The sequence below is a fragment of the Bombina bombina genome, chromosome 1, assembly GCF_027579735.1.
Source record: "Bombina bombina isolate aBomBom1 chromosome 1, aBomBom1.pri, whole genome shotgun sequence".
NCBI lineage: Eukaryota > Metazoa > Chordata > Amphibia > Anura > Bombinatoridae > Bombina > Bombina bombina.
This window is the reverse complement of record NC_069499.1, coordinates 1,468,154,443-1,468,168,959: the sequence shown is the minus strand read 5'-3', so window position 1 is coordinate 1,468,168,959 and position 14,517 is coordinate 1,468,154,443. Positions and strand designations below refer to the sequence as shown.

Sequence of the window (14,517 nt, the reverse complement as noted above, 5' to 3'; positions counted from 1 at the left end):
TGTGTGATTGGCTCACCATGAACATTGCTTTTTCTTCAACTAAGGATATCTAAAAAATTAAGCAAAATAAATAATAGAAGTAAATTGTAATGTTGTTTAAATTTCTATTCTCTATCTGAATCATGAAAGAAAGATTTTGGCTTTAGTGGCCCTTTAAGTCTGTTTAATGTTTATACACTATTCCACACAGCCATTATTTGCACACATGAATATGTCCTTAGTTGTGTTTAGCAGAAAGTTAAATAAGGAAAACTAGGGTCAACATGGTGGTGCCGACAAATTAATAGAAACTAAAACTTTACGCTTATTTCTTTAATAGTTAAGCAACTAATCTAACTTTTAAAAAGTAAATCTGCATATTATGATCAGACTAATATTTGCTTTGAATACATCATTGTAAACAGCATGTATTTACTGTTAAATATCCCTTTTAAATTTATAATGTACTCAGACAAGCAGCTGATATTCTTTTGTGTTCAAGGCTGCAACAGGAACACTGTTCAAATGGGCTGGGCTCTCTCTTCAACCCCCACTGAAAGGTTGATTTCTGCTGCAGTCTTGTTTACATAGCTTTTATATAAGCAGTACTACAGTATTGACATTTTCAGTATATGTGGCAAAAGCAATTTTTTTCAAAATAAAGGTAAAGTTGCTATTTATGAACAGTTAATTACAGAACAATGTCCCTTATACACTCCTTTTTTTTTCTTTGCATAAATGTTTTGTAGATGATCTATTTATATAGTCCATAAAGTTATTTTTAAAAGTATAGTTTTGCTTATTTTTAAATAACATTGCTCTGATTTTCAGACTCCTAACCAAGCCTCAAAGTTTTAGGAGAATACTGATGTATACCTACTCCAGCTTGCTTCTGTTTGTGTAAAGGGTCTTTTCATATGCAAAAGAAGGGGGAGGGGGGAGTGTCTGATATTTCCCACTTGCAGTGGGTGTTCCAGTAACCTTTCAAACAGAGCTAAACTGGAAGCTTCTAAGTAAGTTTTTAAACAGTTTTATACTGGATTTTTATATCCGTATCTGTGCATATTCTTCTTTATAGTAGTGTCTATTACATGCAGTTATATGAAGATTGGTGTATACTGTCCCTTTAACTTGCTGAGACAGGCAGAGCAGCTGAGCTTAGTTTTATCCCACAGCGTTGGAGCAGCTGCACAAAACTACACCATATTGTTCTGCATATAGGAACAATGATCGTAAAGTCAGAAGTCATTTTACTAATTTTTACACAGAGGGAGTAAATGTTCAGACCGCTATTCACAAACAATGTCTCACGGCATAAAGCATCGGGTTGATTATATTGTATCTTTCTGGTGTATTTTACCACAAACATTGTCCAAATCAATATAAGTTTTAAACACACCATAAAACATTCAGACAACATAATAGGATTTAAAGACAAACACATACCTGATATCAGTGCAGGTACATTACATTATTGTTTTCATATTTAGTAGCACAGGGAATCAAATTCATTTTTAGATATGCATAGTTAAGATCAACAATCGAGCACTGTATTACAAAAGATCTGTAAACCGCATGAATGTTTTTTGTTTGTTTGGGTTTTTTAAAAAAAAAAAAATCATTACAACTCTAATTTTGTTAGTAACATCTGCAATGCTTTGCAGTCCATGGATTTACCCTTTGAAAACTTTCTTGAATATTTTCAATCTCCGTTCATTTGGTCAGTTAGAGACAGGCAGAAATGAGCTACAGGTACTACAATAACCATGTAGCATACAGCATAGTTAGGCTTCTAGGCTATGTGCTCTTTTAGAATAGTATTTATGCATAAATCAGTAAGCTGTGAGATTCCTGAAGCTTTGATCATGTTAGTGATATGAGACTTAGAAAGAGGTGTCTGCATGCAGTGCATGTAATGTGATCTACATCTTTTAAATAGTTCTTGTTTCTTTGTATAGGGAACAACATATGCTGAGATTTTGGGAGTGAGATAAAGTCTGGAGATTCCCCCCCTATTCTTTATGCGTTGCTTAGTTTTCCATTACAAAGATTGGGAAGTTTTTGGAGAACTGAAAGGGGATAAACCACAGGACTAGACAAAGACTAACTCAGCCCCATCATCCCCAGGGGAACAGCTGTTAAATTCCGTCAGTGGGGGAGAGTTGAACATCTATCCCTTCATAGCCCTAGGGAGCAGCAGCTGGATGGCAGAGAGAGCAGACTATGCTTATTTCACTACATATCCTGTATGCAAATATAGAGAGAGGGTCATTAAAGTTATTTTTATATGTGTGTAATATATTAACAATTACTGCAGGATATAATTCATGTTTTCTAAGCATTTCAAGCTGTGTATCTTATCCCTGTGGTCATTTATGCAAAACTAGGGACAGATTATAAATGAGCACAACAATCACAGTGTAGAATGTTACAGGGTCAATTTGTGAATGACTCCGGCCCCTCTGAGAGTGGTGTTATAAAAACACAGAGTTGCATTTCACAAGAAGGAGATAAAATAATTAAATATTGCAAATTTGTTATCTCTTACTATACACTATTAAATATTTTATGCGGAATTAAAGGGAGCTGAAAGCTAAAATGACATTTTTGTGATTTTGGTAGAACATGCTTTTTAAGACTTCTTAATTTACTTCTGTTGTATTATTGACTTGATTTTCTTGGAAAAGCATACCTAGGTAGGCTCAGGACCAGCGATGCACTGATGGGTGCTAGCTGGTGATTGGTGGCTACACACATTCCTCTTGTTATTGGCCTATCAGATTTGTTCAGCTAGCTTCCAGCAGTGCATTTATGCTCTAAGGTTGAATTTAACCATTTTGCAGGGGTTGAACACAAAGTTATATGCAGTTATCAGTGCAATAATAAAATGCTTTTCTTTTTACACATCTACATTGCGAAATTACTCCTCTTTCATTTGCATGATAGATTTATTTTGTTTGTTTTTGCTGAGATTTGAAACTACGCTTTGCTACTTTATCTCCATGCAACACTGCTGTCTGTGCCTAATGAGCTAATGGCATTTATTGTATTCCTTTTTCAGTAAGTAATTCCCATGCAACGTGTGCTGTGTGGCACAGGGTTAACAAACTGAGGGGGTGACACACACACCATGGTGCCCTCTTGCTGACGCTTAGACAAAGCACCACTTAGACTGAGGTAGAGCACCTCTGTATGGGGTACAATTAGTCTGAGTGTTAATCTTCGTGCTGCTAGAGGTGCCAGTGCTGTAATGCATGGGTTTAACAAGCACTGAGAGACCATTCTGTGGGTTACCCTCATGTAGCTTTGCTGTGATTGCAGAGCTAGCATCTGAAACAGAGGGAACCGTTTTACCACTGCTTTACCTCAGTTACCTTACTTAACCCCATACTGAAATGAATTAACATCAGGTTAACCCCATGCAGGCATGTTCTGCAAGCAGGGTATCTCTTCTCTCTGATTTACCCTCATACTTGGCAGCTTTATAGCCTCATAAAGTTAAACGTCCAATGTTTTCCTTACGGTTATAACCACAAGTAGCACTGATAAATATCTGACCATTTAACCCCACACAGCACTGTTAAAGGGACAGTCTACTCCAGAATGTTTATTGTTTAAAAAGATAGATAATCCCTTTATTACCCATTACCCAGTTTTGCATAACCAACACTGTTATATTAATACACTTTTTATCTCTGTGATTACCTTGTTTCTAAGCCTCTGCAGACTGCCCCCTTATTTCAGTTCTTTTGACCGACTTGCATTTTAGCCAATCGGTGCCCTCTCTTAAGTAACTCCACTGGCGTGAGCACAATATTATCTATATGGCACACATAAATTAAAGCCCTCTAGCTGTGAAAAACTGTCAAATGCATTCAGATAAAAGGTGGCCTTCAGGGTCTTAGAAATTAGCATATGAGCCTACCTATGTTTAGCTTTCAACTAAGAATTCCAAGAGAACAAAGCTAATTTGATGATAAAGTAAAATGTAAAGTTGTTTAAAATGACATGCCCTATCTGACTCATGAACGTTTAATTTTCACTAGACTGTCCCTTTAAGTCTCTTTCGGCAAGTTTATTTTCATGCACCATTTATGTCTGTTGACACATATAACCTCTTTTCATGAAGCTTACTCCCATAAGCACTTCTCTGATAGTCTAACTACATACAGCACTACCTGTCTCAACATATAGCACTGCTGTGCCTCGCTCTTTATCCCTTATAACAGTAGTCTGACTAATTTAAAGGGACCCTAAACGCTAAATACATTTCATGCGCCTCCTTCTAATCATTTGTGCTGCCATTATGGAACCTAAGTTACACTGCAGGTATCTGAAGGAGAGTTGCTGCACATGTGAAAAAGCATCAGCACTGGAATGTAGTGAAAGATAGAGGGAAGTGGGGAATAACCTAAATGCTATGCTTATGGAATGTATGTCCCTTTAACCCCTTGTATTGCATCTCTGCAACTGTAGACTGTGCTGAGGAGCTTCCAGCAGTGCTTTTGAGCCTCTAGATAACTTGATCTTATGTAGTGCTATCACTGCTGTGTGTTAAAGGGACAGTAAACACCTTGTCATTACAAGGCATTTCTGTTGTTGCTATAGAACAACATGTCAGCCAAGTATTAACATTTTTAAAACAAATTAACATAATTTTTTACACCCACAATTTGCCTTATTTGGAGCAGCCAATCTGGGCTTTAGTCCACAGACAACAAGGCTAGTCACGTTCATAAAAACAGTATAAAGTGAATTGTTTTACAGCTAAAGCCACTTAGAGACATCACATCTATGCTGATGACACCCAGATCTACCTCTCCACCCCTGCTCTCTTTCCCTCTGTCCTCTCTCTCATGTCAGCAACTGCTTATCTGGGATTTCTTCCTGGATGGCCTCTCACCACCTAAAGATTAACTTGTCCAAGACTGAGCTCCTTCTTTATCCCCCCCCCTCAAGCTCTACGCCAACTTCTGACTTCTCTATCCCTGTTGACGGCATCACCATTTCCCCATCGCCCCAAGTCCGCTGCCTCTGAGTCACACTTGACTCAAACCTATCCTTTGTCCCCCATATCCAAACACTTTCTACATCCTGCCACAATCATCTACGCAATATTTCCAAAATTCGCCCTTTTCTGAGCGCTGACACCACAAAGCAAATAATCCACTCCCTTGTTATCTCCCTACTTGACTACTGCAATAACCTACGTACTGGCCTTCCTCTTTCCCGCCTCTCCCCCCTTCAATCCATCCTAAATGCCTCTGCCAGGCTGATCCACCTTTCCTGTCGATCTGTATCTGCTGCACCTCTCTTTGAGTCCCTTCATTGGCTCCCCATTCACAGCAGAATCAAATTCAAAATTCTCACCCTTACATACAAAGCTCTCACCAACGCCGCACCCCTCTACCTATCCTCTCTAATAAACTAGTATACTCCAGCCCACCCACTAAGATCCAACAATGACCTGCTCCTTGCATCCGCAACTATTACCTCCTCTCATGCTAGACTGCAGGACTTCTGTCGTAGCACCTACCCTCTGGAACACTCTTCCTCGTGCTGTCAGGCTTTGCCCTAATCTTTCTTCCTTTAAATGTTCCCTGAAGACTTTTCTGTTCAGGGAAGCCTACCACCCAACTCAATAATAAATTAATTTGACTTACCTAACATTTTCCTCATCTAACTCTGTAATAACATCCTTCTCAATCTTGTAGTCCTCGCCTCCTGTTTCTCAACCTCCTACCCTTCTAGATTGTAAGTTCCCACGGGAATAGGGCCCTCAATCCCTCCTGTATGTGTTTGTAAATTTTGTCCTGTCTCTTACAAGTCTTGTATTATTTTATTTAAATGAATTGTATCTATGGACAGCGCTGCGGAATATGTTGGCGCTTAATAAATAAAGTATAATAATAATAAGATATGTAGCAGGGTTAGACTTGATAAGTCAGCAGTTGCATTCCAAGTTCTTAGAATTAGAAATTGCTAAATTATATGAAAAGTCGGCAAAATAATCAATGAAAATATAGTGTAAAGTTGTTTCATTATGCATAACTAAACAATTTATATAAAAATCACAAGGTGTTTGCTGTCCCTTTAAACACTCATCTTATTTTCTATTCTTTTTGAGCCAGTGTGGATTCACCAGATGATTTCCTGGCCTTTTTCGATAGCAGCTCCAGTGGGAGGAGAAAGCTGGCTGGTCTGGCAAAAACTTCCCCTGAGAAGAAAACCACTTGGAATACACTGGTATGGGAATGGTTTCTGGGTTAGTAAAGCAACATATGACTTAAAGGGTCATTATAGCGTTAAAATGAAATTCTCTAATCCATTGTAGCATGTAATTCTAACGCTAGCGATGCTGTAATGCTATGTGTTTAACCCCCGACTAGTGACTACTGACGCTGGGTAGATCAGCATCAGTTTCTGCTTGGGACTAGCAGCATGCAATTTTAACACTATAATGGCAATTTAAGCAGTTCTGCTTTGTCTTAAATGGGGTTTCACCATATTTCTTCCATCACTCAATAGACTGACAAAACATTGATAAGATCTTGTTTTTGTTGTCACATTTAGGATGACCATTCTCGTGTGTTCCCAGTACCATCTAGTGCCCGCAGTGCCAGCTCAGGTCAAAGCATGGGCATGCGTAGGAGAGATGCACCTGCCCTGGCGCCCAGCTTTCCAGCCAATAACAGGTAAACTTAATATGTGCTATTGTATGTAGCTGTTTTTGGTGACTTCTAATCCTAACGGTTTAGCTTTCGCAGAATACCAGTAAAAAGCCAGAAATGTTATTGTGAACGTGATTCTGCCTGTCTAGTTTGTATAACTGAACATTAAGCAGCTTCATCATGTGTTTGTAAATCAGAATTATTATTATTTTTATTTTATTTTTTTTGCGTTAAGCTGCTTATTTTTCTGACTCCTTCACTTACTCTTGCCCGTTTACACAGGAGCAATAAAGGAGCCGTTGGCAACACCGTGACCACAATGGTACATAACAACTATTCACACGGAGAGAGAGGACTGAGCAACAAGAGCTCAAATCAGAGGCCACCATCACTCAAGTAATAATTAAAGACTGTATGAAGGGAGCTCCCAAAATGTTAAGTTGCATGTTGGTGGTTGTTATGGATAAATCTTTGGCTATCAAATTGTTCAGCAATTCATTTTACTTAATAGTTTGTCAGTACTGTGGCAACCAAGTGGTTAAAGGTGACTATACCTGGGACATCTATGCTCAAAAGTTATTTCCTCATTTGTCTGATCACAGCACACTTTTAGATCTTTCTTAGAATATGTACCGCATAGAATGTATGTTTAGTTTTTTTTTTTTTTTGTATAAACTTTGTTGAAAAATGGTCAGCGTACAAATTTTGAAGTACAATGCTCGGCAATTTATATACTTTTATAGTACATTATTCACTATTCAATTTGTAGATATAATATCAAAGTACTGTCTTAAATATATACGGCTGACCTAACAAATCAAAAGCTTAATAATAATTAAGGCTTGTATAGTCTGTAATGCGTAAGATAACTACAACTCATCTCATTAAACCTGTCTGCTAAATGTTTGGATGCTCCTTCAAGTCTGGAAGAGATGTTTTAAAATGTTGGCTAGTGTCAATATTGCAGTTCTATATCTCCAACGCCCCATATATCTTAGCACACCAGCTACATAGGTTATCCGACTCTGCTATGAAGGCCACAAAGGAAGATGCTACAAGAGTGTTAATGGGGAGGTTTATAAGGTTTGTAGATTGTATAGAGAGAAGGGGAGGATGAGAATGAATAATCAAAGATCATTGTGGTAAAGGGGGGCATTTTAGTTTTATTCCTAGGGAATAATATTTTTGAACTGTGTCTCCACTGTTTTCTTAGTAACCTCCTTAGACTACCCAGTAGAGAAGATACAGGGAGCAGCCTTCAGAAGTCTCAGAAGAATTTCTCCAGCCCAAACAACCTGGGAAGAAACAATGCAGGAGGGTGCACTCCACCAAAGAGAAGAGAGGTGTCTGCTGAGGAGGCTGAGAGGTCAGAACCACCATCCTCTTCTGTAAAATAACAACTCCATATGTTTAGACTGAGTGCAGAATGTTAAACTTCTCGTGATATAGTAGTAATGACAAAGATGAATAGGTGTATGAGGATCGCAACTCTCAGCCTTACAAATAACAAATTAATATTGTTTGTCCAGGGACTTACAGTATATCTCCCCACCAGATTTATCCAGCAAGTGAATAATGCTGCCATTACCATCCAGCGTTGGTACAGAAGCCATCAAAAGAGACGGAAGTCAGGAGAGGCAGCCTTGAGGCGCTTGCTTGCATCTAAAAAGGAGGTACACACTGGATATGTTCCGCGTAACTTAATTCTCCTATCCTCTTCGCTAGAGCAGAGCAGGATGATTACAATGTTTCCTTAAAGGACCATTAAATTCAGTAGAATTGCATAACCAACAATAAAAAGACAATGCAATAGCAGTTACTCTGAATTTCAGATGAGCAGATTTCAAAATTTTACCATTTCCCTGCCCCCATATCATGTAACAGCCATCAGCAAATCATAGATTCATATATGTATATACTGTAAACTCTTGCACATGCTCAGTAGAAGCTGGTTCTTTAGAAAGTGTTTATACAGAAAGAGTGTACGCAATTTGATAATGAAAGCAAATTAGAATTATTTTTTTTAAACTGCATTCTCTATCTGAATTTTGAAAGTTAAACGTTCAGTTTAGTGTCCCTTTAAAAACTTTCCACGGTTATCATTACATTAACTGGAATGTGACATTTTCACAGATTATGCAATTTTTTGTTGTTAAAGGGACAGTGTACTGTAAAACTAGTTTCCCCTAAATGTGTATACAATTACTTATTATAGCAGTGGCACAATTTAAAATGAATGTGAATTCCAGATATCATTACTTTCTATATTTACACAAAATCATCTTTATCTTATCTCTCATTGTGTACATAATGAGACCGATACTTAGGGCCTGAAGATAAACATACAAAAAAAGCAGAGCGTATACTTGATTTCTGTCCATGCTAGCAAGATTTTTGATTATCAGGCCCTTAGAGAGAACAATGGAAACTGAACATTTTAGTATATCTGTTTGCACAGTTTTTCTATAACCAGTACTTACCCCTTTAAGTGCGGATAACAGAACATAGTCATCATTGTCTATAGTGCAGATGATAACATTGGGCTTTAAGAGCTCATTGTGCCCCTTCCCCACACTTACCGCTACATATGAGGTGGTAGAGTGGTCAACATCGCCAACCCTGAAGAACCGGAAGTACAGGAATCGGCTAGGATCTTAAAGGGGCAGTTGACTCAAAAATGTTCTCCCCTTTAATTTGTTTCCAATGATCCACTTTACCTGCTGGAGTGTATTAAATTGCTTACAAGTAGCTCCTTTACCCTTATATTGGCATTTTAAATAGTTGATTTAGCCAGTGGTATCCCCACCTATTCTGAAAGTTTGTGGCCGTAGGTCCAAGCTATAGCTAAACTGTGCAAACACAACCAGCAGAAGAAATTACACTCCCATTGGGATATAGCAGAGATAAGGTAATAAAATGTTGATTTCTCTTGTAAGGTGTATCCAGTCCACGGATTCATCCATTACTTGTGGGATATTCTCCTTCCCAACAGGAAGCTGCAAGAGGACACCCACAGCAGAGCTGTCTATATAGCTCCTCCCCTAACTGCCACTCCCAGTCATTCTCTTGCAGCTCTTGACAAGAAAGGAAGTATCAAGAGATATGTGGGACCTAACCAGGCTTGGAACAAGGGAAAGCAGGCCAAAAAAAACGGCTGCTGCCTCTAAGACAGCATGAAGGATCAGCCCCCGATCCGGAAACGGATCTTGTAGGGGGCAGACTTTCTCTTTTCGCCCAGGCTTGGGCAAGAGATGTCCAGGATCCCTGGGCGTTGGAAATTGTGTCCCAGGGTTATCTTCTGGATTTCAAAGCTTCCCCAAAAGGGAGATTTCATCTCTAACAATTATCTGCAAACCAGATAAAGAGAGAGGCATTCTTACATTGTGTTCAAGACCTCCTAGTTATGGGAGTGATCCACCCAGTTCCAAAGGAGGAACAGGGGCAGGGCTTCTATTCAAATCTGTTTGTAGTTCCCAAGAAAGAGGGAACCTTCAGACAAATCTTAGATCTCAAGATCTTAAACAAATTTCTCAGGGTCCCATCCTTCAAGATGGAGACTATTCGAACCATCCTACCTATGATCCAGGAGGGTCAATATATGACTGCCGTGGACTTAAAGGATGCTTATCTTCACATTCCGATACACAAAGATCATCATCGGTTTCTCAGGTTTGCCTTCCTAGACAGGCACTACCAGTTTGTGGCTCTTCCCTTTGGGTTAGCCACGGCACCAAGAATCTTTACGAAGGTTCTAGGGTCCTAAGGCCGCGGGGTATAGCAGTAGCCCCTTACCTAGACGACATTCTGATACAGGCGTCGACTTTTCAAATCGCCAGGTCCCATACGGACATTGTTCTGGCATTCCTGAGGTCTCATGGGTGGAAGGTGAACGAAGAAAATAGTTCTTTATCCCCTCTCACAAGAGTTTCCTTCCTAGGAACTCTGATACATTCTGTAGAAATGAAGATTTACCTGACAGAGGCCAGGTTGTCAAAACCTCTAAATTCCTGCCGTGTTCTTTATTCCACTTCTCGCCCTTCAGTGGCTCAGTGTATGGAAGTAATCGGCTTAATGGTAGCGGCAATGGACATAGTGCCGTTTGCCCGCCTACATCTCAGACCGCTGCAACTTTGCATGCTCAGTCAGTGGAATGGGGATTACACAGATTTGTCCCCTCTACTAAATCTGGATCAAGAGACCAGGGATTCTCTTCTGTGGTGGCTATCTAGGGTCCATCTGTCCAAGGGTATGAGCTTCCGCAGGCCAGATCTAGCAGCGCCTTGGTCCTTCAACCTGGCTTATGTGTTTCCACCGTTACCTCTGCTCCCTCGTCTGATTGCCAAGGTCAAGCAGGAGAGAGCTTCAGTGATTTTGATAGCACCTACGTGGCCACGCAGGATTTGGTATGCAGATCTGGTGGACATGTCATCCCTTCCACCATGGACTCTGCCGCTGAGGCAGGACCTTCTACTTCAGGGTCCTTTCAACCATCCAAATCTAATTTCCCTGCTTCTGACTGCTTGGAGATTTAACGCTTGATTTTATCAAAGCGTGGTTTCTCTGAGTCGGTCATTGATACCTTAATTCAGGCTCGAAAGACGGTCACCAGGAAAATCTATCATAAGATATGGTGTAGATATGACGCCTTGTTATAAATCCCATAAGACCCACTTTAAAATGAAGCTTCTATATAAGTTTTAATCGCCAAGTGCCCATCGTAGTAATAGTGATCACCTGGCTTAAATAAATGTGCATTTATTTGTGTATAGTCTCATAGGAGCCCCATTATGCACATGATAGTTATATAATTCTATTCTAAGGTCCCTATTTATCTGAGGATTACCCTGTCTTCTTTTAACTAAAGTGTTTAGATAAAAAAAACACAAACAATTGTTTACAACCTTCTTCTTTTTTTTTTAATGAAAATATGCATTTTCCCCACATTTTGATGAGTTTTTACATGCCATGATATATGCATAAAATAATGTTATCATTTGAATCTTTGAGGTCTGCTGAAAACAATAATATATTTGTGGGTTTCTCCCCGAAAATGGCCTATATCAGACCTGAAAGGGACATTAAACTGCTGAGTACAACTATAATAGAATGGTTACTACTCATTGTGTTATGTTTCTTCCTCTGCCTGAAGCTTTCTTCAGAGTGTTTCTCTAATTTTACAAGTATTATGGAAGCTCTGCATCTTCAAACTGGATGCCACCATCTTGGAGCTTATGTTTGTTATTTAACCTAAACTGTGCAAAAAACTGCAGAAATTTAACAAACTATATAACCCTTCTCTCTCTTATGTGAGCTAAACTGAAGGGAAAGGTACGACGGTCAAAAAGCAGATCTGTGAAAGTGCACTGCTCCTATCACAGTATGCAACAATACGTCAGCTACAAGATGGCAGCGCCCAGTATAAACATACAGAGCTTTACCAACTGGAATCTGTAATGAGGCAAAATAAGTTAACGGCTTTAAAGAGAGCTGCAGTTACAAGAGGGAAAAATAGCATGGTAAGTAGTAACCCTGCTACTGTAGATGTACCCAGCCATATAATGTCCCTTTAAATGTGAGAAGCATCTAAAGACTCCAAAACAGCTCAGCACAGGGATGGAAATGGTTCAGCAGTTAAGGGGTTAATTACTGAAATTTCCAGTATATGTGGAGATACAACAGGGAAAAGCAGCAATGTGAAATAACAAAAGATAAGGAGCTATTTGTAAACAAAAATCACAGTACGCTGTACCTTTAACACAAACTAAAAGTTGCATTAAACTTCTGCTTTATATCAATGCAATGAATAGTGAAGATTTTTTTTTGTCAAATGAGTATATATTTGTGCTTTTTCTTTTTACCAATCTCTCTCTCCCTAAATAAAATGACCAGGTACAACAACCCTGTACAGGTATAGGGTAAATGTATGAGTATTCTGTTTCACACAGCTTTAATGCTTTTAGAACGGCATGGAACGTCTTACCTTATATGGCATCCTGCAGCCTCCCCCTTTGACGCAAGCAAGAATCTGACTGTGGGGCGTGCCTAGCAGCATATGCAGTCCACATGATTCCATTCCAGCCTTGTGATCACATCAACTATCGTGTGTTTTTATTTTTTTGTTCCGATCTAAGCACCTGCCCCCCCCCCCCCCCCCGGCATGAAAGGATTACATAGGTTTTAAAAAACACCTAAGTTAATTTTTAATCATCATGCTCATTAAATATACTATAACTAAATATAATATATATATATATATATATATATATATAAATATATTCTAATATTTCTATGACACATTAATTTCTTTTGATGTTTACAATCCAGCAACCAAAATATTTAGGAATTCATATTTCAAATTGCCTGCTATGACTAATGCCATACACTAGTAAAATGCCTCATGTCCTTCAAAAGAAAAAAATTACTAAAAAGAAACTAGAAGCATAAACATGTAAAAAAGCGTAAATTGAAGGGACAGAAAAGTCACAATCTTTAATCATTCAGATAGCGCATGACATTAAAAAAAAAAAATCAAGTTTACTTCTATCAGATTTACTTTGTTCTCTGATTATACTTTATTAAAGAATATACGTAGATATGTTTTACAGAAATGGAGTTCTTCCTGAGTATATTAAAGTTGCAGTAATTTATTTTCTGATGCTGAATAAGGGCATGAAAATGGCCTGCTTATAGGAACAAATAGCTGTATTATTCATTTGTGTCTCTGTCTGATGAAGGAGCGGCAGCAGCATGCTGAGGAAGGAAATATTCTGAACTCCCATTATGCCAAAGAGGAGGAGCGGAGAAGAATCCGGGAGGAGAAAGCACGGCAGGCAAGACGGGCCGCCATTCAGGTATTAAATTAGATAAGCAGTGAAACAGGCCACCTTCTAGACCTGGAGAATAAAGGTTTACTAAGCAACATAAATAGTTAAGGATTAAGCGCTGCGGAATCTGTTGGCGCTCCAGAAATAAATGAGAAAAATAATAACGAAGGGTGACCAACCTTTTTGAAGGCTTTTATTTGAGCTTTGGTCACATAGGGCGAGATTACGAGTGGCAATATTGGATTTTCTCATCTTTTTGTGCGCAACAGAAATAGCGCACATATGAGTTAAAAGTAACCGCTTTCGCTTGAGCACGATCAAATTCAACATGCGTTGGATTAGCGCGAATTCAGAGTATGGTTAACAGTTATGTGAGACAAAAAAAGTTGCAAAAAACACATTTAATAGTACAGTTACTCATAACAACACAGTCTGATAAAAATTATTTAAAAAATTGCATCAAAAGTTAAAGGGGGGGCGGAGCCATCTCAAGTTAAGAGCAGACGCATGGTGCTGGAGCTCCAATGTTTAACTTTTAAGAATGGCTTTGTATTTAGCTTATTGAGCTCCACTTTATATCTGGGAAATAGCTGAGTCGATCAACATCACTCTGAATATCATTTTGTGACATGAGAAGGAGAGATCCGTTGCAGATTTCAAGACGACAACTTGCCTTGGGGACTGGAGCACAGTGCTACAGAGTGCTCCAATATTGCAAGTACACCTCCTCTTCTATCTATAACAGGAGTGACCACTCCAGTAAAATATGTTACTACAGAGATTCTGTCATACAAAGGCACCATGGCAACGTAAAAAAGCCTCCTCGTCCGTTTTCTGAAGGGGCGCAAAACCGCCATTTTACCTTCTTGCCCTTCAGATACTACAAGTAAATCTGTCACGGGGAGAGACCTAGTTAGTAACTCAGAGGACTGTTTGAATTCTAGCTCTCAATATTACCTAGAAGTGGGGGGCAGTATTGATACTCCTATATACATATAATACATGGCTGTGTTACTTTCCCCCGCATCTCTCTCCATTTGCAT

At 39.0% G+C, this 14,517-nt stretch overlaps 1 protein-coding gene across 3 annotated transcripts in view; it reads left to right on the top strand.

Annotated features, from left to right (window-relative positions):
• CEP131 (centrosomal protein 131) overlaps nt 1–14,517 on the top strand; it is a 245,043-nt gene that overhangs the window by 32,597 nt on the left and 197,929 nt on the right. For all 3 annotated transcript variants that reach the window (XM_053706713.1, XM_053706721.1, XM_053706704.1), the window contains exons 4-9: nt 6,111–6,225; nt 6,553–6,674; nt 6,933–7,046; nt 7,864–8,016; nt 8,206–8,323; nt 13,385–13,501. In XM_053706713.1, the coding sequence (XP_053562688.1) occupies nt 6,111–6,225; nt 6,553–6,674; nt 6,933–7,046; nt 7,864–8,016; nt 8,206–8,323; nt 13,385–13,501 (739 nt within the window). The remainder of the gene's footprint in view (nt 1–6,110; nt 6,226–6,552; nt 6,675–6,932; nt 7,047–7,863; nt 8,017–8,205; nt 8,324–13,384; nt 13,502–14,517) is intronic.